Source organism: Heterodontus francisci, chromosome 26 (assembly GCF_036365525.1).
Source record: "Heterodontus francisci isolate sHetFra1 chromosome 26, sHetFra1.hap1, whole genome shotgun sequence".
Lineage (NCBI taxonomy): Eukaryota > Metazoa > Chordata > Chondrichthyes > Heterodontiformes > Heterodontidae > Heterodontus > Heterodontus francisci.
In genome coordinates, this window is record NC_090396.1 from 71,717,565 (window position 1) to 71,743,980 (window position 26,416).

At 42.6% G+C, this 26,416-nt stretch overlaps 1 protein-coding gene across 5 annotated transcripts in view; it reads right to left on the reverse strand.

Moving 5' to 3' along the window:
• Positions 1–26,416, reverse strand: part of wu:fj29h11 (uncharacterized) — a 161,848-nt gene that overhangs the window by 92,600 nt on the left and 42,832 nt on the right. For all 5 annotated transcript variants that reach the window (XM_068058559.1, XM_068058560.1, XM_068058558.1 and 2 more), the window contains 6 exons: positions 25,310–25,687; positions 19,376–20,064; positions 16,227–16,358; positions 15,735–15,932; positions 12,353–12,493; positions 9,075–9,335 (listed from right to left, as the gene is read on the reverse strand). In XM_068058559.1, the coding sequence (XP_067914660.1) occupies positions 9,075–9,335; positions 12,353–12,493; positions 15,735–15,932; positions 16,227–16,358; positions 19,376–20,064; positions 25,310–25,687 (1,799 nt within the window). The remainder of the gene's footprint in view (positions 1–9,074; positions 9,336–12,352; positions 12,494–15,734; positions 15,933–16,226; positions 16,359–19,375; positions 20,065–25,309; positions 25,688–26,416) is intronic.

The following is a 26,416-nucleotide window of genomic DNA, read 5'->3' on the forward strand; positions in this document are numbered from 1 at the left end:
CATCAAGATCGGCGCAGGCTTGGAGAGCCGAATGGCCTGTTCCTGTGCTGTACGGTTCTTTGTGCCTGGCGGACAATTTAATCTGCTGAGTATTTCCAGCATTTCTTGTTTTTGTTTCGGATTTTCAGCATCTGCAGCATTTTGCTTTTATTTTAGTGGACAATTTAATCTACCAGGTGTGTCAGATTTTGACAGCAAAGGCCCTCCAGGGACCTTTTGTGTCAAAATCATTGGGGGGTGTACAAGGGAAGGAGCCAGCAATCAAACCAGCACTCAAAATTTATTAAACGGACAACAAGCACCAGTCATCACAGTTAACCCCACATCCGAATTACTAACGAGCAAGGTTACGACCCAACAGCCACAAGTGACTGGTCTCCCTTGCCCGGCCTTGACTACAGGACCAGAAAATGGACTTGCAATAATAAAAAGTAATAAAATTGTATATGATGATATAAAGCTTGAGTTGGTACCGGTAATATTGAATATCTCAGATATCCAGCTACCTGACTGGTGCCCTGAGAAGACCCAAGAGTTGTACAAGGTACTACTGCAACAATTGTTGAGACAGGAATTTGGTAATGAGAAAATAATAAAGGGAAAGAGACATAAACGCAGCTTCGTGAACGACGCAGCCACAGTCCTTAATACGGGAACTTCAATTGTCAATACTATAAATTTGGAAAATGTGGACCAGAAGGTTAGAACTCTCAGTCAGCTAGTAAAGGATATTTTGAAAAAGGAACAAAAGGCACAGAAGTGGTGTAGCTAAAGTAGGACAGGATCTGACAAAAACAGTGACAGGACTGGTGAGAGTACGGGAAGGTTATACTCATACTATTAATGATATCATAGAAAAGGTAAAGGAGGTCCACGACATTCCAAATAATGAAAGTGTTTGTAGTACATATGGTCCGTGGATGTTAGAACAAACGAAGGAAAATTGGAGGCAAATTGATGCAGGACAGGTACCAGTTTGGATAAATTACACCCAGTTGGAGGACTTAGCTAGTCACACAAATGATAAAATTACCAGGTGCCAACTCAGAAAACTTAAGGCATGGAAAGGTCAGGAATGTGTAAATACAGGATCTATGAGTATTGGAGTAGTGTTGGAATACCTGTAATTCTGAGAGATAAGTTAGGGATGCAATTACATGAAGTAGAAAATATAGGGGTGATAAAGGGAAAAGATTACATAAAATACCATGATATTTTACCCTAAGTTATGGAAATTGGAAAAGAGGTAGTTGGAACAACATTGTCTGAGTGTAGTCTGGAAAACCAGGTGGTCATATGTCCTCATCCTATATATAAAACGGTAGAATCAAAATGTGGGTTTAATGGCACTGTAAATTGCACCATGCAGACGAGGAAAGCATTGTCAGGGCTAACCCATGTGGCCTAAATGGGAAAGGGGAGAAATTGCTTAACCACCACAATGAAGGAGTACGGGATGGACATAACCGGACTTGTCCGGTGAACAACAGTACGTTTTGTTTCAACCCACAAATACCAACCAGGGTGGGGAAGATGGAGTTGGTAGACATACAAAAACGAAAGACAGAAAGTATTAAGGAGGGTTTGACACATTACCTCCGGGAATATAAATATACTATTGCACAATTGCCCACACGCTTGGGTAAAGAGAGACAGCAGCTAGAAGCCATTGGTGTAGTGTACTACAATCTGGAACAACAGTTGAAGAAGCTACAAGATGAGATTGATGAGATAAACGATTCAACCTGGTGGGAGGACTTATGGAACTGGGGGTCAAATGTGCAGATGCACCCTTGGTTTAGAATTATCGCCCATGTCCTGATAGTGGTTTTGGGTATCATGGTGTCATATGTGACAGACATAATTTGGAAACTTAAGAAATTAATTAGGCAATGAGAGGATGTATGAATACAGGATGGACCTTAAAGACAATCAGTGTTCAAACTTGCTCTATAAAAGATAGACAATTAGTTATGCCACACAAGGGTGATTGTATAACCTATTCGTATATACTTAAAATGAATTAATGAATGATCAACATGCTCTAAGAATGAAATTGCGGCTGTATTATATTCGCACAATTGATTATGTAATGGTGAAGATACAAATCCCTAAATGTATGGGATACAACTATGTGCTGCTATTACTGTAGCCAAGTTACTGTGACGTGAATATGTGCCTAGGTTTGGAATCCCTGAAATCATATCTAGCGACAATGGCCCTTGACTTCTTGCTGGCGGCACAAGGTGGAGTCTGTGCAGCTCATCCTGTACGTTGTCATCCAACTCTTCCTCTGTTGCATCCGCTCCGTTTGCCGGTCACAGAATCTCCAGGGTCCTGGTGGCAGTCCAACAACCCATCTCCTCCCTCTCAAGAACCATGACCCCACTAAGGATGAAGCCCAGTGGCTAGCAAACATAGAACTTGAGTGAGGACTGGAAGTTGTCCTTTCAGGACAAAAGGGGCAAGTGTGGAACCTGAGGTGAGTCACACTCGGACAAGGGGTGTGGGTTTGCCTGGTCAGTATATTTCTCACACTAACTGTTCCTTAGGAATGTGTCATGTCTGGGTGATGAGATAAGAAGAGTGTTGTTGAAGCATAATGTCTCTCTCTGTTATTGCGCTGTACCAGCTGCAAGGCCAATGGTGAGATAGATATGTAAACGAAGGATTGAAAATTACTGTATCTTATTCGTTTAGAGCAAAAACTGAATTGTAATATTATTGGTGCTTTAGAAAGCAAATTAAGGATTGAACTATTGTTGTAAGATTATTGGTTGCAGAATAGTATAATTGCCATTGTTTTACTGAAATTCTTCAGAACATCGCACTGAGTCTCAATGGGAGCTCTACGGTGTTTGTTCTCCTTGTGCACAAGTTAATAAAAGTCGGTTGCGAGTACTTCCCGTGCCAAGTCTGATTATTTTACTACAGTTTCTTCGACACCTTAACCTGATTTGCCAGTTCACTTTAGCTATCTCTGCTTTCATGCCCTCATAATTGCTCTTATTTACGTTTAAAATACTAGTCTTGGACCCACTCTTCTCTCCCTCAAACTGAATGTAAAATTCAATCATATTATGATCGCTGCTACCTTTTCTTTTTTCTTCTTTCTTTTGGGCCTCCTTATCTCGAGAGACAATGGATACGCGCCTGGAGGTGGTCAGTGGTTTGTGAAGCAGCGCCTGGAGTGGCTATAAAGGCCAATTCTGGAGTGACAGGCTCTTCCACAGGTGCTGCAGAGAAATTTGTTTGTTGGGGCTGTTGCACAGTTGGCTCTCCCCTTGCGCCTCTGTCTTTTTTCCTGCCAACTACTAAGTCTCTTCGACTCGCCACAATTTAGCCCTGTCTTTATGGCTGCCCGCCAGCTCTGGCGAATGCTGGCAACTGACTCCCACGACTTGTGATCAATGTCACACGATTTCATGTCGCGTTTGCAGACGTCTTTATAACGGAGACATGGACGGCCGGTGGGTCTGATACCAGTGGCGAGCTCGCTGTACAATGTGTCTTTGGGGATCCTGCCATCTTCCATGCGGCTCACATGGCCAAGCCATCTCAAGCGCCGCTGACTCAGTAGTGTGTATAAGCTGGGGATGTTGGCTGCTTCAAGGACTTCTGTGTTGGAGATATAGTCCTGCCACCTGATGCCAAGTATTCTCCGAAGGCAGCGAAGATGGAATGAATTGAGACGTCGCTCTTGGCTGGCATACGTTGTCCAGGCCTCGCTGCCGTAGAGCAAGGTACTGAGGACACAGGCCTGATACACTCGGACTTTTGTGTTCCGTGTCAGTGCGCCATTTTCCCACACTCTCTTGGCCAGTCTGAACATAGCAGTGGAAGCCTTACCCATGCGCTTGTTGATTTCTGCATCTAGAGACAGGTTACTGGTGATAGTTGAGCCTAGGTAGGTGAACTCTTGAACCACTTCCAGAGCGTGGTCGCCAATATTGATGGATGGAGCATTTCTGACATCCTGCCCCATGATGTTCGTTTTCTTGAGGCTGATGGTTAGGCCAAATTCATTGCAGGCAGACGCAAACCTGTCGATGAGACTCTGCAGGCATTCTTCAGTGTGAGATGTTAAAGCAGCATCGTCAGCAAAGAGGAGTTCTCTGATGAGGACTTTCCGTACTTTGGACTTCGCTCTTAGACGGGCAAGGTTGAACAACCTGCCCCCTGATCTTGTGTGGAGGAAAATTCCTTCTTCAGAGGATTTGAACGCATGTGAAAGCAGCAGGGAGAAGAAAATCCCAAAAAGTGTGGGTGCGAGAACACAGCCCTGTTTCACACCACTCAGGATAGGAAAGGGCTCTGATGAGGAGCCACCATGTTGAATTGTGCCTTTCATATTGTCATGGAATGAGGTGATGATACTTAGTAGCTTTGGTGGACATCCGATCTTTTCTAGTAGTCTGAAGAGACCACGTCTGCTGACGAGGTCAAAGGCTTTGGTGAGATCAATGAAAGCAATGTAGAGGGGCATCTGTTGTTCACGGCATTTCTCCTGTATCTGACGAAGGGAGAACAGCATGTCAATAGTCGATCTCTCTGCACGAAAGCCACACTGTGCCTCAGGGTAGACGCGCTCGGCCAGCTTCTGGAGCCTGTTCAGAGCGACTCGAGCAAAGACTTTCCCCACTATGCTGAGCAGGGAGATTCCACGGTAGTTGTTGCAGTCACCGCGGTCACCTTTGTTTTTATAGAGGGTGATGATGTTGGCATCGCGCATGTCCTGGGGTACTGCTCCCTCGTCCCAGCACAGGCATAGCAGTTCATGTAGTGCTGAGAGTATAGCAGGCTTGGCACTCTTGATTATTTCAGGGGTAATGCTGTCCTTCCCAGGGGCTTTTCCGCTGGCTAGGGAATCAATGGCATCACTGAGTTCCGATTTGGTTGGCTGTATGTCCAGCTCATCCATGACTGGTAGAGGCTGGGCTGCATTGAGGGCAGTCTCAGTGATAGCATTCTCCCTGGAGTACAGTTCTAGGTAGTGCTCAACCCAGCGGTCCATCTGTTTGCGTTGGTCAGTGATTATGTCCCCCGATTTAGATTTGAGGGGGGTGATCTTCTTGATGGTTGGCCCAAGAGCTCTCTTCATGCCATCATACATTCCTCTGATGTTTCCGGTGTCTGAGGCCAGCTGAATATGACTGCATAGGTGTTGCCAGTAGTCGTTTGCGCAATGCCTAGCTGTTCTTTGTGCAGTACTTCTGGCTGCTTTAAGTGCTGCGGATGTTAAATCGCTGGGGGCTTTCTTGTAGTTCAACTGTGCAATGCGCTTAGCGGCTATGACAGGTTCCAGCTCTTCATTATGAGATTGAAACCAGTCTGCATTTCTCTTCGCACTTTTGCCGTAGGTGGTCAAAGCTGACTCATAGATGGCGTCTCTGATGTGGGCCCACTTGGTCTCAGCATCCCCTGTGGGAGTGTTTTGAAGGGCTGTTACAAGTGAATTTAGAAATTTTTGTAACAGCTGTGGGTGAGAAATTCTGCTCGTGTTGATGCGCGGGTGGCCCTTCTGCTTGGAATGATGCAACTTCTTTGGTCTGAGTCTAACCTTGCTGCACACCAGGGAGTGGTCGGTGTCGCAGTCCGCACTGTGGAAGCTGCGTGTGATTTGAACACTGTTTAAGGCGGCTCGCCTTGTGACAATGAGGTCTAGCTGGTGCCAACGACGTGATCATGGGTGCCTCCATGAAACCTGGTGACAGGGTTTAGTGTGAAAGAACGAGTTGGTGATGCAGAGGTTATGATAGGTACACAACTCAAGCAGTCTCTGCCCGTTCTCATTCATCCTTCCAACGCCATAGCGCCCAAGGCAGGAGGGCCATGAGTCATGGTCGGCCCCAACCCTGGCATTAAAGTCCCCCAGCAGGAATAGGTGTTCGGTGTTGGGGATGCTGCTAATGATGTTATGGAGTTGTTCATAGAACTGGTCTTTAGCTTCAGGTGCGGAACAGAGTGTTGGAGCATAGATGCTGAGTAGGTGTACTGGACCAGAGGTGGTGAGCAGTCGGATGGACAGTATGCGTTCCGAGCCATTTGAGGGAGGCTCTATCATGCTGAGCAAGGAGTTTCTGATGGCGAAGCCCACTCCATGCTGTCTTGGTTCTTCAGGATCCCTGCCCTGCCAGAAGAAGGTGTAGTCTTGCTCTGCTAGAGAGCCACTCGCGGGGAGGCGAGTCTCCTGAAGTGCTGCAATGTCCACATTGAGTCTACTGAGCTCGTTGTTAATGATGGCGGTCTTCCCTTAACCAACAGGTCATTAATTAATCCTATCTTGTTGCACAATACCAGATCTAGTATAGCCTGCTCTTTGGTTGGCTGTAGAAAGTATTGTTCAAAGAATTTATCCCAAAAATATTCTATGTACTCTTCATCTAGGCAACCTCTGCCCATCTAATTTTTCCAGTCTATATATAGGTTAAAATCCCCCATAATTATCGCTGTACCTTTCTGACAAGCTGCCCTTATTTCTTCGTTTATACTCCATCCTACAGTGTGGTTAATGTTAGGTGGTCTGTACATCACTCCCACAAGTGACTTCTTGCCTTTATCAATTCTCATCTCTACCCAAACTGCTTCTACATCCTGGTTTCCTGAACTTAGGTCATCTCCCTCTATTGTTCTAATACCATCATTAATTAACAGAGCTATCCCTCCACCTTTTCCTAGCTTCATGTCCTTCCTAAATGCCATGTACCCTTCAATATTAAGGTCCCAATCTATGTTGTCCTGTAGCCATGTCTCTGTAATAGTTATCAGACCGTACTTATTTATTTCTATTTGTTCTCTCAGTTCATCTGTTTTGTTTTGAATGCTACGTGCATTGACATAGAGCCTTTAGTTTTGTCCTTTTATTATTTTTGTAACCTCTAGCCTTATCTGTTGATTTACTCTTAGATTTGTACTCTCTGTCCCTTCCTGTCACAGTCTGTTTATCATTTCTCATATTAATACCTTTCTCCCCTGCCTTGTCTCTACTTCTTGATTTACCATATCTTCCCAAATTTGATCCCTTGCCCCACTATTCAGTTTAAACCCTCTCTACTTCCCTAGCTATGCGGCTCACTAGAACACTAGCCCCAGCACGGTTCAGGTGTAGTCCGCCCCAACAGTATAGCCACCACTTTCCCCAGTACTGGTGCCAGTGCCCCATGAACCAGAACCTACTTCTACCACACCAGTCTTTGAGCCACGCATTAATTCCTCTAATCTTATTTGCCCTATGCCAATTTGCACGTGGCTCAGGTAATAATTCAAAGATTATTACCCTTGAGGTTCTGCTTCTTAAATTTGGTGCCTAGTTCCTCATACTGACTATGCAGAACCTCTTTCTTTGTCCTGACTACGTCGTTGGTACCTACATGGACCACGATGACTGGATCCTCCCCCTCCCACTGTAAGTTCCTCTCCAGACCTGAGCAGATGTCCCGAACCTTGGCACCAGGCAAGCAACAAAGCCGTTTGGACTCTCGGTCTTTGCTGCAGGAAACAGTTTCAATACCTCTAGCTATACTGTCCCCTACTACCACTACATTCCTTTTTTCTCCCTCCACTTGAATGGCTTTCTGTACCATGATGCCATGGTCAGGTTGCTCATCCACCCTGCAGCCTTCACTCTCATCCAAACAAGCTGAAAGAACCTCAAACCTGTTGGACAATCACCAAGACTGAGGCTCCTGCACGCCGGGTCCCCTTACCTGCCTCAGCTGCTGCCACACTCACCTGTCCATAACTACTGAGCAAATCAGAAGACCCTATCCCTAGGGGTGAGATCACCTCCTGGTAGAAAATGTACAGGAAACTTTCCCCCTCCCTCATGTGTCGCTGTGTCTGCAGCTCGGACTCCAGTTCAATGACTCTGAGCCGAAGCTCTTCGATCCGCAAACACTTTCTGCAGACGTATTTGCCCTGGATCACACTGACATCCAGAAGCTCCCACATGCTGCAGCCATGACACATCACCTGTCCTGCCATCCTTAATGTGTTTTAATTAACTACTTAATTATTTTATTCAATTATTTATCTTATTTTCCTTTTTTTTGTATATATTTTATTAAGCTTAAGTTCCTTTACTATTTTTAACGTTAGGATTAGAATGGACCTTAATCACTTCCCAGATACTCACCAAACAGGTAGCTTCTTCCCAAACCAATCACCTATCTGCTTGCCTGTGATGTTTGATGCTATGTTTGATTTAAATTAAATTAAAAGCTTACCTGTATACTCACCCCGGCGGCTCTCTGTTTGCCTGCTCTCACTGTTGATTGTGACGTCACTCTAATGTCACTTCCCGATTTTTCCCTGCTCCGCTCCCACCGTGCTCCTCTGTCTCGATCTCCGGCTTCTGGCATGCTTTTTAAACCTCCGCTGCCACCGCGCTCCTCTCCCTCTCGCTCCGGTCCCTGACTCTGGGCTTTTGGCACATTTTTTAAGCCTCTGCTCCCGCAGTGCTCCTTTTGCAACTTTAAACAAGGGACACAGTTGGTTGCAAAATTGCTGTATGTGGAACTTCCCCAGAGACCAGGTCTCTGGCACTTCCCTTTGCAGCTCGTTCCCTTTCTGTCCCCTCAATTCTCCAGTACGAGTGTATGGGGGCTAGCACAAGGTGGCAGTAGGATTTGCGCTTATTTGGAATAGGGAACTCTTTACTCAGCATGCACAGCTGCAGAGAAAGTGCTCTGTCTATGGGATTGCAGGGACAGAGTGGTTTTGATGCATATATGGATGCAGAGAAAAGAACTCCCCATTTACTGCATTTTTTTTTTAAAAAGCACATACAATGACTATTTTGAAAATAAGGGTACTGCAAAAAATGATGTCAGTTCCCAAGGTGTCCATTTTTTACTGGTTCCACTGTACATATAAAGTTAAGATGCAAAGGGAGAAATGACAAAATAAACTGAAGATTCTTATTCATCTTATAACCAACACTCAATCCATTTCTCCCACTTCCCCAGTGAGGTTCTTGCATAGTCAATAAACACAAGCCACTACTTAGTCTATTACCATAGTTTATTTATACAGATGAAACAAGATTTCAACCTCAGAATGATGTAATTGCCTACCTTAGTCATTTTTTCACTGAAAACATCTTCTGCATTCGCGAACACCTGAAAGACTGCATCTGCTGCTGTGTTAGAGGCATATTGCTTCCGGAGATCCAGGCATCCACCGGTAGAATACAGCTGTGGTCCACCAGCCGGATCCAGCACATTCTTCTTAATTTTGTTCATCCGATTGTTCACTTCCTCCTCGATTTCCCTCTGAACTCGATTTCTCGCCATTTCCAAAGCAGCCCTTTCAGTGCTTACAGCCTTCATCAGTGTCTATTCAACAAAGTTTCAACACAAAGAACAATTTTTAAATTCTTTCTCTCCAGTTTCAAGGATTCTTTCTCTCTTTCCCCTCCCATCATTCACAGCAAAAACCGCTCCCCAGCTAACAGTGAGGATAATAACTTCTCACTGTGCACAGATCTGCCACAAGCAACTAAAAAACCATGTGCTGCAGTAGCCATCGCTATTTTCTCTCCTTCTGTACAGACGTTATTACCTGTTAATTTTCAGCAGTAATTTCTAGGTTTATGTGGTGAGTAACTTCAGATGTGAAGTGGTCAATGAAGTGCAACATGGAAAGGTAGAAAAACTGTCTGCTGAACAAGTACACAGAGACATTGCAAAGAGAGGGATACGGAGTGGTTATAGCCAAAACACATGGGCAGTCACTCTCACCTCACCTCCACAAGGTTACTACCTTTGACTGAGTATGGCATCAAGGAGCCCTAGCAAAACTGGAGTCAATGGGAATCAGGGGGAAACTCTCCACTGGCTGGAGTCATACCTAGGGCAAAGGAAGATAGTTGTGGTTGTTAGAGGTCAAATCATTTCAGCTCCAGGACATCACTGCAGGAGTTTCTCAGGGTAGTATCCTAGGCCCAACCATCTTCAGCTGCTTCATCAATGACCTTCCTTCAATCATGAGGGCAGAAGTGGAGATGTTCGCTGATGATTGCACAATGTTCAGCACCATTCGCGACTCCTCAGATACTGAAGCAGTTCATGTAACATTCGCGCCACACAAGTGCCAGGAAATGAACATCTCCAACAAGAGAGAATCTAACCATCTCCCCTTGACATTCAATGGCATTACCATCACTGCATCCCCCACTATCAACATCCTGAGGGTTACCATTGACCAGAAACTGAATTGCAGTAGCCATATAAATACCATGGCTACAAGAGCAGGTCAGAGGCTAGGAATCCTGAGGCAAGTAACTCACCTCCTGACTCCCCAAAGCCTGTTCACTATCTACAAGGCACTCAAGTCAGGAGTTTGATGGAATACTCTCCACTTGCCTGAATGGGTGCAGCTCCAACCACACACAAGAAGCTCGACACCATCCAGGAAAAAGCAGCCCGCTTGATTGGCATCCCATCCACAAACATTCACTCCCTCCACCACCGATGCAAGTGGCAGCAGTGTGTACCATCTATAAGATGCACTGCAGCAACACACCAAGGCTCCTTAACCCCTGACTTCTACCACCTAAAAGGACAAGGGCATATGCATGGGAACACCACCACCTGCAAGTTCCCCTCCAAGGCACACACCATCCTGACTTGGAACTATATTGCCGTTCCTTCACTGTCACTGGGTCAAAATTCTGGAACTCCCTTCCTAACAGCACTGTGGGTGTACCTACCCCACATGGATTGCAGCGGTTCAAGAAGGCAGCTCACCACCACCACTTTCTCAAGGGCAATTAGGGATGGGCAATACATGCTGGCCTAGCCAGCGATGCCCGCATCCCACGAATACATTTTTAAAAAAAACTATATTGTCTATAGTCAGAGGCAAAAGTTAGCATTTTACAACCACTGTACAACCTAGCGATTAGAATTCAGGAGTCATTAAAGTCTCCTGTGCAATTTTTATGAGTACAGTATCAAAATGAAGAAAACATTCATCCAATGATGGTGTTATGCTTCAAGGGGTCACCCCGGTGTGGTTTTTTTTGCTTCCTTTTTAAAAGTCTCCTTTAACCAGTTTGCATTCCTTACCGAAAGGAGAGCTGACAGACACTTTGATCTTAGACACTGTTATGGACTGAAATAAGTTTAGAGAAGGTTGGAAATACACTGCAACTCTGTCAGCAACTGGAGAGAAAATAAAAATGTTAACGTTTTAAGTAGAAACGACTTTGTCAGAACTCAAGAATTTAGCAGGAAAGATTAAACAGGTTGGGGATTTTGACTTTAGAAAAAAGACTTAGAGGAGACCTGGTAGAGGTCTTTAAAATTATGAATGGGTTGGACAGCGTAGATTTGGGGAGATGTTTCCATTTATGGAAGAATGCAAAACTAAGGGCCATAAATACAGGATAGTTACTCATGAATCCAATAAGAAATAAGGAGGCACTTCTTTACTCAGAGTGTTTAGAATGTGGAACTTGCTACAACAGGAAGTGGCTGAGGCAAATAGCTTAGATGCTTTCAAAAGAAAACCAGACAAGTACAGGAGAGAAAAGGGAATAGAAAGGTGTGCTGAAAGGTGAGGTGAGGTAGAAGTAATGGGAGAAGACTTGTGTGGAGTCTAAACTCCGGTATAGATTAGTTGGGCCGAATGGCCTGTTTCAGTACTGTACCATTCGATCCAGTTCGGACAAAGGGCCCCTACCCAAAATATTAATATGTTTAGGTCCTCTGCCACATAGCTTTGTGCCGTAAAAAATGTAAATAAATTTGCTAATCAAGGTTAGTGACAATGTTTGCTTTTGTCTCCATGGATTGATAAGTCAGTTATTTTCTGGAGCAGTTTGGAGAACAACTAAAAGGCGTGAAGCACTAAGCAATTTATGATTATCTAAACCCCAAAGATTAAAAGTTAGAAAATATGCAATATCAACAGCAGGTTCCTCAGCATTTACAACAATAAAAAAAGGACAGGTTCACATTTCAGGTTGGGACCCCATTCCCACTTGACAGCACTCAGTTACTGAGAACAGGATATCCAAGAACTCAAGTCAGCTGTTGTCAGTCAAAGCGGCTGCTTGGGATGGTTACTGTTCCTCATTACAACCCATCGGCCCTGCTGGATGCGTTTGTTCGTGGAGTCAGGGGAGAACAGATTCATGCCAACTGTTGTGCCCACTACAGCTGAAGAGCTTACTGTCTGGCCTCACACCGCCACCTGAGCAGTTACCAAAGGGGCAGTGGCATTCAAAGAACCGTATGCCAATTATGAATTGGCATCTTCAATCGAGTAGGGATGAAAAGGAGGATAAAAAAGATAATATATTACCAGTTGAAATAAAAAACACACTATTGAAATAAAAGCAGCTTACTGATATTAGAAGTCCAATGCTAGTAATTCTGATTCCAAGCTCGTACGGCGAGTCACAGTGATATTGATCTGCTAAGTATTTTATGAATTCAGCCAAATCTATTTTTTGTGCTCTGTTGCATTTTCTATATGCACGGAGACTCTGGGGGGAAGAAAGTAAATCATGAATGTCTGCAAGTATTTATAATGACAATGATAATGAACAGAATAATTATTCTGTTAACAACGAACAATATAATGAACAGAAAGGAAGCAATCTAATGTACATCTACAAGCAAGAGTTTCTGAACTTTTATATGCACATTTTAACTCTACTACATTCCCTCCTCTTCAAGGAGATGGTAACAGATGTCGTTGTGGGATAACTGACAGGTGCAGAAACCAGCAATTTAAATATTTCACACTACACGATTCCTGATCTTTGCTGACTTAGCCAGCCTTAGCCAGAGGACAGATGAAGCTGTTACAATTGACCTCTGCATGTTTCCCTGTCCAAAAGAGGGATGGGTGTTGGAGGAAAGGGGGATTAAAAATGGGTATGCACCCCTCAGCTGATGAGGTGCAGCCAGAAAGGTGACAGCATGGAGGAACATATGAACACACGAATTAGGAGGAGTAGGCCACTTGGCCCTTCGAGCCTGCTCAACCATTAAGTTCATGGCTGAACTGATTACTCCACATTCCCGCCTACCCTCAATAACCTTCCACCCCCTTGCTTATCAAGAATCTATCTACCTCTGCTTTAAAAGTATTCAAAGACTTTGCTTCCACTGCCTTTTGAGGAAGAGAATTCCAAAGACTCACGGCCCTCAGAGAAAACATTTCTCCTCATCTGTCTTAAATGGGCGACCCCATATTTTTAAACAGTCACCCCTAGTTCTAGATTCTCCCATAAGGGGAAACATTCTTTCCACATCAACCCTGTCAAAACCCCTCAGAATCTTATATGTTTCAATCAAGTCGCCTCTTACTCTTCTAAACTCTAGCAGATACAAGCCTAGCCTGTCCAATCTTTCCTCATAAGACAGCCCGCCCATTCCAGGTATTAGTCCAGTAAACCTTCTCTGTACTGCCTCCAAAGCATTTATATCCTTCCGTAAATAAGGAGACCAGTACTGTACACAGTACTCCAGTTGTGGTCTCACCAATGCCCTGTATAACTGAAGCAGAACCTCCGTACTTTTGTATTCAATTCCCCTCGCAATAAATAATAACATTCTGTTAGCTTTTCTAATTACGTGCTGTACCTGCATACTAACCTTTTGCGATTCATGCACTAGGACACCCAGATCCCTCTGCATCTCAGAGCTCTACAATCTCTCACCATTGGATAATATGCTTCTTTTTTATTCTACCTGCCAAAGTGGATAATTTCACACTTTCTCACATTATACTCCATTTACCAGGTCTTTGCCCACTTAACCTATCTATATTCCTTTGCAGCCTCCTTATGTCCTCTTCACAAGTTACTTTCCAACCTACCTTTGTGTCATGAGCAAATTTAGCAACCATACCTTCGGCCTCTTCATCTAAGTCATTTATATAAATTGTAAAAAGTTGAGGCCCCAGCGCAGATCCCTGTGGCACACCACTTGTTACATCTTGCCAACGAAAAAATGACCCATTTATGCCTACTGTTTCCTGTTAGCTAACCAATCTTCTATCCATGCCAATATGTTATGCCCTATACCATGAGCTTTTATTTTCTGCAATAACCTTTGATTTGGCACCTTATCAAATGTCTCTGGAAATCTAAGTGGAATACATCCACTGGTTCCCCTTTATCCACTGCACATGTAAATCCCTCAAAGAACTCCAATAAATTGGTTGAACATGATTTCCCTTTCACAAAACCATGTTGACTCTGCCTGATTACCTTGAATTTTTCTAAATGCCCTGCTAATAACATCTTTAAGAATAGCTTCTAATTCTTTCCCTGAGACAGATGTTAAGCTAACCGGCTGTAGTTTCCTGCTTTCTGTCTCCTTCCCTTTTTGAATAAAGGAGTTACATTCGCTATTTTCCAATCTAACGGAACCTTCCCCAAATCTAGGGAATTTTGGAAAATTAAAACTAACGCATCAACTATCTCACTAGCCACTTCTTTTAACACCCTAGGATGAAGGCCATCAAGACCCGGGGACTTGTCAGCCCGCAGCTCCACCAATTTGTTCAGTACCACTTCCCTAGTGATTGTAATTTTCTGGAGTTCCTCCCTCCCTTCCATTTCCTGACTTACAGCTAATACTGGGATGTTACTTGTATCCTCAATAGTGAAGACAATGCAAAATATCTGTTCAATTCATCTGCCATCACATTATCCATTATTAATTCCCCAGACTCATTGTTTTATAGGATCAACGCTCACTTTGTTAACTCTTTTCTTTTTTAAATATATAGAAACTCTTACTATCTGTCTTTATATTTCTAGCTAGCTTTCTCTCGTACTCTAATTTTACCTTCCTCATCAATCTTTTAGTCAGTCATTGCTGTTCTTTATATTCTGTCCAAACTTCTGACCTGCCTCCCATCTTTGCGCAATTATAGGCTTTTTCTTTAAGTTTGATACTATCTTTAATTGTTTTAGATAACCACGGATGGCAGGTCCCACCTTTGGAATTTTTCTTTCTAGTTGAAATGTATCTATTCTGCGTATTCTGAAATATCCCCTTAAATGTCTGCCACTGCATCTGTATTGACCCATCCTTAACCTGATTTGCCAGTTCACTTTAGCTAGTTCTGCTTTCATGCACACATAATTGCCCTTATTTATGTTTAAAATACTAGTCTTGGCCCCACTTTTCTCTCCCTCAAACTGAATGTAAAATTCGATCATATTATGGTTGCTGCTACCTAGGGGTGCCTTAACTATGAGGTCATTATTAATCCTATCTCGTTGCACAATACCAGGTCTAGTATAGCCTGCTCTCTGGTTGGCTCCAGAAAGCACTGTTCCAAGAATTTATCCCGAAAACATTCTATGTACTCTTCATCTAGGCTACCTCTGCCTATCTGATTTTTCCAGTCTATATGTAGGTTAAAATCCTTCAGGAAGTCTGCAAATAAATTACCTGCCTGCGCTCTGTGACTAGTAGCTCATGGCCCAGGATGACAGAATCAAGAATTCACACATTTGGGAAAAATCTTACAAAAGCCTCACGTCACCAAAGCAAAACATTATCCAGCTTCTACTGCTATCGTAACCACCAGTTATGGAATTCACCCCACAAAAAGGCAATCTTAAAAGTTTACGGATTTTGTAAGTTGTAAGAAACCATCATTTTGCAGAGACAGAATTAATTACTCCTGGCTCTAGGTGTGAAAGTAGCCTCATCATAAACATTCCTGTAAACATGCACCTTTATACAAGCCATGTACTGTACCTGTAAAACATCCACTGTCTCAATTTCAAATATATCTTCATCCTTCAGCGACTGGGGCACTTTGAACATCCTATGCACAAGGGGCTGCTTGCATAACGGGCCAAGTCTCAATTCTTCAAAGTTCTGCTTATTCTTCAGCGCTGCCAAGCACTGGTTCAACTCATAGAGAGTGCAGACACACCGGATATTTTCAAAAGCCTTAAAATATGTAATCAGAAAACATTAATTTTCTCCTTTACAAGAAGTTTCTTGCTGCACATTAGGGCAGAAGTAGGGAGTCAATTTAAAGGAGGAAGCAACATTACAGTTAAATAAAGCCATCACTGATGAAGTTTGTCAGTTCCCATCAGTATTTCTGGGAGAAAAGAAAGAGACATTTTAATTCAGGTCAGGGCTAGGGGCAGATAGGGTGGGGTGAGCGGAAATCCCATCCTCCTGGAACTCCAGTCCAAGAGAAGAATCCCCCCTCCTTTCACAACAGTCATCACTTACCTCAATAAAAATGGTGACTTCTCGCTGTGTTCGGCGAAGTTCTTCAATTGCGGGGAGTTGTCTGCTAGGTGATCGGATGCCAATGTTTGTCACATTTCGTATCCTGTAGTGTCTGCAAACTCTATTCATCACCTGTTTATAAAAAAGGAAATGGGGAGAGAAAGAGAAAAGAGAGAGACAGAGAAAGAGAGCCAGAGAAAGAAAAAGTGCAAGGAGAAAAAGAGAAAAGAAGGGGCAAACATATAAACTTTTAGTTGTAATGAACTGGAGTCCTAACATTCAGTCTCCAGTTGCTGGGAAAAGTAGTTGCCCAGGAACTGCATATTTAATGCTTGCTTATATTTTATCTCAAAAGCATTAATAAGTGGGCTGGGAAAATAGAAAATTGAAGCAGATATTTCATAACAATCAGCAAAAATTTATCCCAGTCAAAAAGAAGGACTCGATGAGAAGGATGAACCACCTGTGGTTAACAAAGGCGGTCAAGGAGAGTATCCAATCAAAAACTAAGGCATACGAAGCAGCGAAAACTAGTGGTAGGCCAGAGGATTGGGAATTCTTTTAGGAACCAGCAGCAGATGACTAAAATGCTAATAAAGAGGGAGAAAATTGACTATGAAAGTAAATTGGCAGGAAATATAAAAACAAACAGCAAGAGCTTCGACAGTTATATAAAAAGAGAGTAGCTAAAGTGGGCGTGAGACCCTTGAAGGAGGCGACTGGAGAATTGATAACGGGGAACAGGGAAAAGGCAGATAACTTAAACCAATATTTTGCATGGATCTTCACGGTGGAGGACACTAAAAAGATCCCACAGTTATCAGATAAGCATGGAGCTAATGGGAGGAAAGATCTTGTAACAGTCTCTATCACGAGGGGCAAAGTATTTGACAAACTAATGGGACTAAAGGCAGACAAGTCGCCAGGACCTGATGGCCTGCATCCAAGGGTTTTAAAGGAAGTCACTACAGAGATAATGGAGGCATTGGTCGAAATATTCCAGAACTCACCGGATTCTGGGAGGGTCCCAGCAGATTGGAAAACCACTAATGTGAAGCCCCTGTTCAAGAAGGGAGGGAGACAAAAAGCAGGAAACTATAGGCCAGTCAGCCTGGGAAAATGCTAGAGTCCATTATTAAGGAAGAAACAGCAGGACATTTAGAAAAGCTTAACGCAATCCAACAGAGTCAACATGGTTTTGTGAAAGGGAAATCATGTTTGACAAATTTGCTAGAGTTCTTTGAGGATATAACAAGCAGAGTTGATAAAGGGGAACCGGTAGATGGAGTGTATTTAGATTTCCAGAAGGCATTCAATAAGGTGCCACATAAAAGATTATTGCATAAGATAGGAGCTCACGGTATTGGGGGTAATGTATTAGCATGGATTGGGGATTGGTTAACACACAGAAGACAGAGAGTCAGGATTAATGGGTCTCTTTCAGGTTGGAAAGACGTATCTAGTGGAGTGCCACAAGGATCAGTCCTAGGGCCTCAATTATTTACTACTTATATTAATGACTTAGAGGAGGGGGCAGAGTGTAATATATCCAAATTTGCTGACGATACAAAAAAATAGGTGGGAGGGCATATTGTGATGAGGACATAAGGAATCTGCAAGGGGATATAGATAGGTTGAGTGAGTGGGCAAAAACTTGTCAGATGGAGTTTAACGTAAAGAAGCGTGAGGTCATGCACTTTGGTAGGAAGAATCAAAAGGCAGATTATTTAAATGGAGAGACTTCAAAAAAGTGCAGCACAGAGGGATCTGAGTATTCTTGTGCATGAAACACAAAAAGTTAGCATGCAGGTGCAGCAAGTAATTAAGAAGGTAAATGGGATTTTGGCCTTTATTGCGAGGAAGTTGGAGTTTAAAAATAGGGAAGTCTTGTTACAACTGTGCAGGTCGTTGGTGAGGCCACACCTGGAGTACTGTGTACAGTTTTGGTCCCTGTATTTAAGTAAGGATATACTGGCATTGGAGGCAGTTCAAAAGAGATTCACTAGGCTGATTCTTGGGATGAAGGGGTTGACTTATCAAGAATGGCTAAACAGGTTAGGCCTTTATTCATTAGAGTTTAGAAGAATGAGGGGTGATCTTATTGAAACGTACAAGATTCTGAGGGGGCTTGACAGGGTAGATGTTGAGAAGATGTTTACACGAGTGGGGGAATCTCAAACTAGGGGAAATAGTTACAGAATAAGGGGACACTCATTTAAAACAGAGATGCAAAGGAATTTCTTCTCTCAAAGGATAGTGAATGTCTGGAATTCTCTACCCCAGAGAGTTGTGGAGGCTAGATCACTGGAAGTATTTAAAGAGGAAATAGATCAGATTTTTGAAATATCAGGGAATTGAGGGCTACGAGGAGCTGGCATGAAAGAGGAGTTGAGGTCTGGTGCAGATCAGCCATGATCATACTGAATGGTGGGGCAGGCTTGAGGGGCCGAATGGCCCAATCCTACTCCTATTTCTTATGTTCTTATACAAGATATATGGTACAGGTATCAAAATCTATTTTTTGTCTATTTTTCTTAAACCTGTACATTGTACTGATAGAAGTAGCATGTAAGCACTCCCGGTCACATAGTATCTTGTCAGCAGAAGCTCATCTCAATACAGATAGGTTGTCTGAGAAGAACCCTCAAAGTGTATGTTTGTTTTGGCCCATACAATGATGTCTGAATGTTGCATTATGACAGATGAGAGAAGTTGGGAACGGAAAGTGGTTTCTGTCCCAAAATACTGAGTTTTTTCCCCTAGTATACTTCTCTGGTGAGGCAGTATAACACTGGTACACTAGATTGTAAATTGTTTATTACATATATCTTTAAAAAAAAAGGAATGGTCTACCCAAGAGGGCTGTGGATACTCAGTCAATGAGTATATTCATGACTAAGGTCGATAGATTTTTGGGCACCAAAGGAAACAAGGGATATAGGGATAGTATGGGAAAGTGGCACTGATGTAGAATTTTAGTCATGATATTTTCGAATGGCAGAGTAAGCTCAAGGGGGTCATATAGCCTACTCGTGCCCATATCGATGTTCTTTATCTGCTTTTGTCTATATAAAAAAAACTCTTCTCACTATCACAAGCCAGTCAAATTTATATTTCCAGAGTCCTTTCTTTCAATTATTACTACAAACCTTCTCTTCAGTGACGTGTTCTCCTTCAGCAGCAACAGCACGAATAAACTCATCAATTCGCTGGTTCACCTCTTCCAAGTTGACATACATGTATCCTTGGCGCACTAGAGTATCTGAGGCTAATGTCTCCACTGCCTGCATGACAGAACTATGCTCCTCTCTTATGCGTGGAAAGTAGTTTTGGGGCAATCGATGCATTGACCTCCTGTTCCTCAGTTCCTCCTCTTTCAGTTTTTTCAGCTTTTCCTTTGATATTTTCGTGTCCAATGCAGGAAAGTCATCTGAAGACAATGTTGAAAGTGCAGGGGAAGCTGATCGTTGTCTTGGCTTTACTGACACATCAATATTTTGATTAAATGTGCCAGATTCAGATGGTTGCACTGCCGGATTTGCTGTACCCCCTGGTGCAGGGAGACTAAAATCGGATACGGACAGAGGGCCTTTCTTTGATGCATCCTCCTTTTTACAACTTCCGAGTTTTGCACAGGCTCCACTTTGTTCAGAATCATCTTCTGAAGATGCTGTCGACAGTGCTGGTGAGGCTGTTCGGCATTCTGGGAGACCAAATGTTATTGGTGTAGTCCATTGAAACATGGGTGGTCCAAACGGCATTAATGGCAGGCGACAGAAATTGCCATTTACTGGTGCTATCTTCTGTCCACACACTGCTGCAGGAAGTGTGTGTTTGGCTGATGAATGAGGAAAAAAAGCATTAGTCTTCATTTGGTATATTTCCCTACAATTTATTAACCAGCATAATACTGGATTTAGCTTTCACCAAAAGGAAATGCTTCCTTTTTTTATAAATGAACAAGAAAAACAATATATCATTTGGGCAAAAGGGTGGAGGGAAAGATGGAAAGTGAGGATAAAAGGAAGGGGCAGTAAGGAAGAAGAATGTTCTCCTGAAGAAGACTAGATAAGTCTAAAGATGAAACGAGCTATAATGCTCTTGTGGATCTCTGCTGCCCACTTTAAACCACATTTGTCAGAGTTCCAAATTATTTGAAAACACAATGCACAATAACATTCTGGTCCATATTCATTGCTATCATAAAGATTTTGGTGCATTAGAGCACGCCGAGCTATCAGCATTACTATCTGGTGTAAGAATATGGATATGTTTTTACATTACATTTATTTCCAACAAAGACGGAACAGCAAGGTAGACAGAATTGTTTTAAACAGTGTTCTTGAAAAGCTTATCTTTTCCTCTCAATGATACTAATAATGAGAGGAAGATGAATTTCAGCACTGAATTTCAGTTCAGTTGCTGTTGAACCCTACATCCATGGTTTTGTTACCTCTAGACTTGACTATTTTATTGTGCACCTGGCTGGCCTCCCACACTCTATCCTTTGTATACTTGATGTCATCCAAAACTCTGCTGCCAGAGTCCTAATCTGCATCAAATCCCATTCGCCCATCACCCACCGTGCTCATAAAACAGAATCATAAAATGGATACAGCAGAGAAGGAAGCCATTTGGCCCGACTGCGCTGATTCAGCCAGTGCCACATCCCCCACCCGTTCACTGTAACCCTGCAATGTTTTCTATCTTCAGGTGCTTATCCAATTCCTTATTGAAAGCCATGATTGAATCTGCCTCCACCATACTTTCAGGCAGTGTGTCTAGGACCCTACTGATTTTGAACACCTCCATCAAGTCTGCTCTCAACCTTAAACGGCAAACCATTAACGTACTGTTTGTCTTTGCTCCATGGCCTTCTGGTCAGTTATTCTCTGTGACCCTGTCCGATCAACACCTCCTCTTTTGTTATCTCTTGCCCTACGCCCTCTTTACTTGCTTAAAACATTTTACATTTCTAATATTTGCCCGTTCTGAAGAAGGGTCACTGACCTGAAACGTTAACTCTGCTTCTCTCTCCACAGATGCTGCCAGATCTGCTGAGTATTTCCAGCATTTCTTGGTTTTCTTTCTGCTCTCAACCTTCTCTTCTCTAAAAGAGAACAACCTCAGCTGCTCTAGTCTATTTCATATAACTGAAGTCCCTCATCCCTGGAATCATTCTCGTGAATCTTTTCCACACCCGTTCTAAAGCCTTCACATCCACACACCATGTGTGGTGCCCAGAATTGGACACAATACTCCAGTTGAGGCCAAACCAGTGTTTTACAAAGGTGCATCATAACTTCCTTGCTTTGTACTCTATGCCTCTATTTACAAAGCTGAGGAACCCATTTGCCTTTTTAACCATTTTCTCCAGCTGCCCTTCCACCTTCAACCATTTGTGCACATAACCCCCCCAGGTCTCTGCTTCTGCACCCTCTTTAGAACTATACCCATTATTTTATGTTGCTTCTCCTCTTTCTTCCTACCAAAATGAATCACTTCACACTTCTCTGCATTAAATTTAATCTGCCACATGTTCATCCCATTCCAGTGATTCTCAAAGTGTGATGCATGAGCAGGTCCAAAATACGAGTCACTGACCCACAATGCTACAGCTAAGGCCATATGAGAGAACAGGACACAACACTCATCCTCACCACTCACATGATGTCACACAACCAGACCGACTCCCCCAAGCACAGCTCGGGTCATCATAAGGACAAGCAATAACAATGTCGTTTTATAAGCAAGATTTATGGTACTGTTACAACATACAACTGTAAGATTAGATTTTCAACACTTGTGGAACTGAGAATAAAGAGGAGGAGCCAGCTGAACGTGGAGCCTGAGATGAGGCTGAAGCTCTCCAGCTTGGAACCAGATATCGCCTCATCGGGGTCACACCAAATGCAGCACCATTCTTCCCATTAATTCTGTTGAGCTTTTTTGTGCAGCAAGCAAATGTGGGCGGGGTAGGACCTGTAAGTGGTCCGTGAACAAAAAGGTTTCGAGAACCACAGGCCTATTCCACCCACCTGTCCATGCCATCTTGAAGTCCATCACTATCCTTCTCCCAGTATTTCAAAGTTTTATGTCATCTGCAAATTTTGAAAGTGTCCTGCACATCCTGGTCAAAACCATATATATATATAGCACTCCTGTGCTCAATGAACTATGTTTTATTTTATAATGCCCCTGTAAAGTGCCTCAGGACATTTTATTACATTGAAGGCGCTACATAAATACAAGTTGCTCTTGTTGACTGGGTATATTGCCTGTAAAGATAGGCACATAAGCTAGATGGGGAACTATTGAGCTTAAAGAATTAATGTTGAATCATATAAACGTGTAAAAAAAATAGACTTTTCATCACAGCAGGGGCTAGTGTAAGAGCCTCAAAGGTTATTTACAACAAAGCTCTGGCTCAGGGAAAAGGAATGATAGGAAATAACAGTATGGTGTGAGATGGCATGGGGTTTCTCATCGCTGTTTGGCAATCAGCTTGAGAAACCAGATGGCTGCATCCAGCAGGAAGAGAACTATAAAAGAAAATGACATGAAGAGATAACACATTTTTACTTAGTTAGAAAGAAATAGGTCTCTTGCTACTTTTGAGACCCTAAGGCATGAAAAGGTTTGGAAACGTCATCTTCATGACTGCTCATTAACATTGAGAGTTTTGGATGTGAAGCTAATGTGTGCTACGCTGTAAGCGAGTCTGTGCCGACCATGAACCACCCATTTATACTAATCCTACACTAATCCCACATTCCTACCACATCCCCACCTGTCCCTATATTTCCCTACCACCTACCTATACTAGGGGCAATTGCTAATGGCCAATTTACCTATCAACCTGCAAGTCTTTGGCATGTGGGAGGAAACCGGAGCACCCGGAGGAAACCCACGCAGACACAGGGAGAACTTGCAAGCTCCACACAGGCAGTACCCAGAATTGAACCCGGGTCGCTGGAGCTGTGAGGCTGCAATGCTAACCACTGCGCCGCCCTTAGTTAGGGCTGTTTTAAAATAATGCTTTTCCAATAATAAATGGAGTGAATTATCAAACATTACTGTCTCTAGTTGTATGAATCTGCTTAGTGGGCAAAGGGTTTATCCTACACTTGGTTCAACTGGTGTGGTAGTGGAGGAACAGCAATGCACCTGACTGTCACAGGGTTAGGGATCAAAAAAAGAATCAGGAAGAATTCTCATTCTAGATTACTATCTAGTATTTCCACCTGTAAAATGCAGTTGTGCAGATAGGATTGACTGGGATGCCCTCGATCATCAATAGTCTGTTGACGCGTACACATGAATAAATGAACACTGGGGGATACGCCAGAGGGCTGAAAGCACCCACAGAATTGTATCCTATTAAAAGTCAGTGGGGTCAGGAAAATAAAGGAGAAAAACTTGTTTACATTTTTTTTTTTAAAGCTAGCTGATTGTTGTGAATCTAATAGTTAATTAAGCATTACATTTATCAATAACTGTCCTTCAGTTATTCAGATTGACAAAAGGCGGGAAGTGGTATTCCACCATTTTCAATCTGAGTAATTAAGTGGAGGATTGGTTCTGGGACCACTGTTGCTCACCGTTTACAGGAACAATTTGAACTCAGGAATTGGAAGTACGATTTCAAAATTTATGGATGACACCAAATTGGGACATGGAGTTAATAAAGAAAGACTGTGATAAAATACAGGAAGATGTGAATAAACTTGCAGAATGGGCATGTAATTGGCAAATGAACTTCACCACAAATAAATGTAAGGAAATACATTTTGGTAGGAAGAACAAGGAGGTCATATACTCCTTGGAAAAGCAAGAAAGACCAATGCTTTTCACGATTCTATGACCACTGAACGTCTCAAAGCACTTTACAGCCGATGAAATATTTTCTGAATCGTGGGAAATGCAGCAACCAATTTGCACACAGCAAGCTCCCACAAACAGGAATGTGATAACGACCAGTCTGTTTTTGTGATGTTGATTGAGATATAAATATTGGCCAGTACATCGGGAATATCTCCCCTATTCTTTTTGAAATAGCACTATTAGATCTTTTACATCTACCCAAGAGGGTAGAGGAGGTCTCATCCAAAAAACAGCACCTCTGACAGTGCAGCACTCTCTCAGTATGGCAATGGAGTGCCAGCCTTGATTCTTGTAGTTAAGTTCTGGAATGGGACTTGAACCCACAACCTTATGATTCAGAGGTGAGAGTGCTACCCACTGAGCCATGACTGACACCTAAAATAAGTATCTAAATGGGATACAACAGCAAAGGGATCAGGGAGTACAAATACCCAAATCACTGCAAGTAGTGACAAGGTCAATAAAGCCATAAAAAAAAACAAAGCACTGGGGTTCATTTCTGGAGGGGAAAAAACTGAAAAGCAGGGAACTTATGTTAAACTTGCAGAGTATCTTGATTAGATAACACGTGGAGTACTGTGTACAGTTCTGGTCTCTATTATAAAAAGGTCACAGAAGCACTGGAAAAGGTACAAAAAAGATTTACTAGATTGCTAGTTATACCAATCAAGAAAGAATGAACGGGCTGGGGCTCTCTTTCCTAGAAAAAAGACTGAGGTGACCTGATTGAAGTCTTTAAGATTATGAAAAGCTTTGACAGGGTAGGCATAGAGAAAACACTTACACTGCTGGCGAGGCCAGAACTAGGGCCATAAAGGTTAGACAGTCACTAGTAAATCCAATAGGGAATTCAGGGAAAACTTCTTTATCAAGAGTGGCGAAAATGTGGAACATGCTACCACAAGTAGTTGGGACAAATTGCATTGATGCATTTAAGGGGACATAGATAAGCACATGAGGAAGAAAGGAACTGTGGAATATGTTGATGGGGTTAGATGAAGGGTGGGAGGAGGTTTACGCGAAGCATATTAAGGACATGGTAACAGGATGCTTGGAAAATCACAATATGATTAGGTAGAGTCAACGAGGTTTTATGAAAGGGAAATCTGGCTTCGCCTTCATTATGGCAGGCTGCATATTATTCCTCTGTTTCAAATGGGAAAATGTTAATCCATATCAGTGATTTAAAATAGAAGTACCTTGTGGCTGTGCAGCTAATGGAACCGTGCAAGATCTTATAGAGTTTCTGTTGAGAACTTCCATACTTGGCATGATCAGAGCTGGTGCAGAAACTGGCCTTGATCCTTGAAATTTGTTTTTTTCTGTTTTTGATATTCCACAGGCTTGTATGGACTTTGGTATGATCATGTTGTTTCTTCCTGGCATGGAGACCATAACCAACACATCATCCATGGACCTGATCAGCTCCTTTATGGAGCTGAATCCATAATTGCTTGTTTTTAGATTTTGCCGATATTTTTTGTTGTAGACTTCGCACAGTTTCGTTTCAGGAATGCCACCGGGCTCAGTTATGAAGAGGTCCAGTATCTCCTTGCGAATTTTCTCCATCTTTTTGACTGTAGATAAATACAATATGGTTATTTTTATATGAAAGGGAGATAAAGGCAATATGAAAATTATGAAAAATCAATTATGCTAATTTTATGCATTTCCTAACGGCCAGCTCCAAAGCATCAGGGCAAACTGGAAGTATACAAGAACCAGGTGACCATCAGTAACTAAGAATGCATGTCTGGTACATCATTTACAAAAGAACAGCAGTCACTGGACATCAACAGCTTGAACGTTATGGGAGTAACAAAGTTCCACATGTTTTGCTTAAACAGTGCTTGCACAGATTGGATTTTCTTAAATAGAACTGGAGCCATTTTGAATACCTATATATTGTCTTGCATATTGCACACTTGCTGTTCATATTACTTCCAGTGACATTTTTCATATTAACATTTATAATGGGAAAATCATACGTAAACAGGGGCCTATCACACTTTAATTAAATTACTCATTTTCATTTTTAAAATAGTATTGCTTTCCCACCCACCCACCAACCAAAATTTTCATGTCCAACATAATCCCTAGTTCTGGTCTGACCCACAAGTGAAAACTTCTTCACATCTGCCCAATTAAACATTTTCATAACCTTTAAAAACCTGAGTTTTTGACAATGTGAATAGGGAAAGACTGGTTAGTTGGGGAGTCAATGATGAAGAGCTATCAATTTAAGTGAGGAGAAAAGCTGGGAGAAATTTATTTACAAAGAGTGTTCTTAAAGCATGGAATGCTTT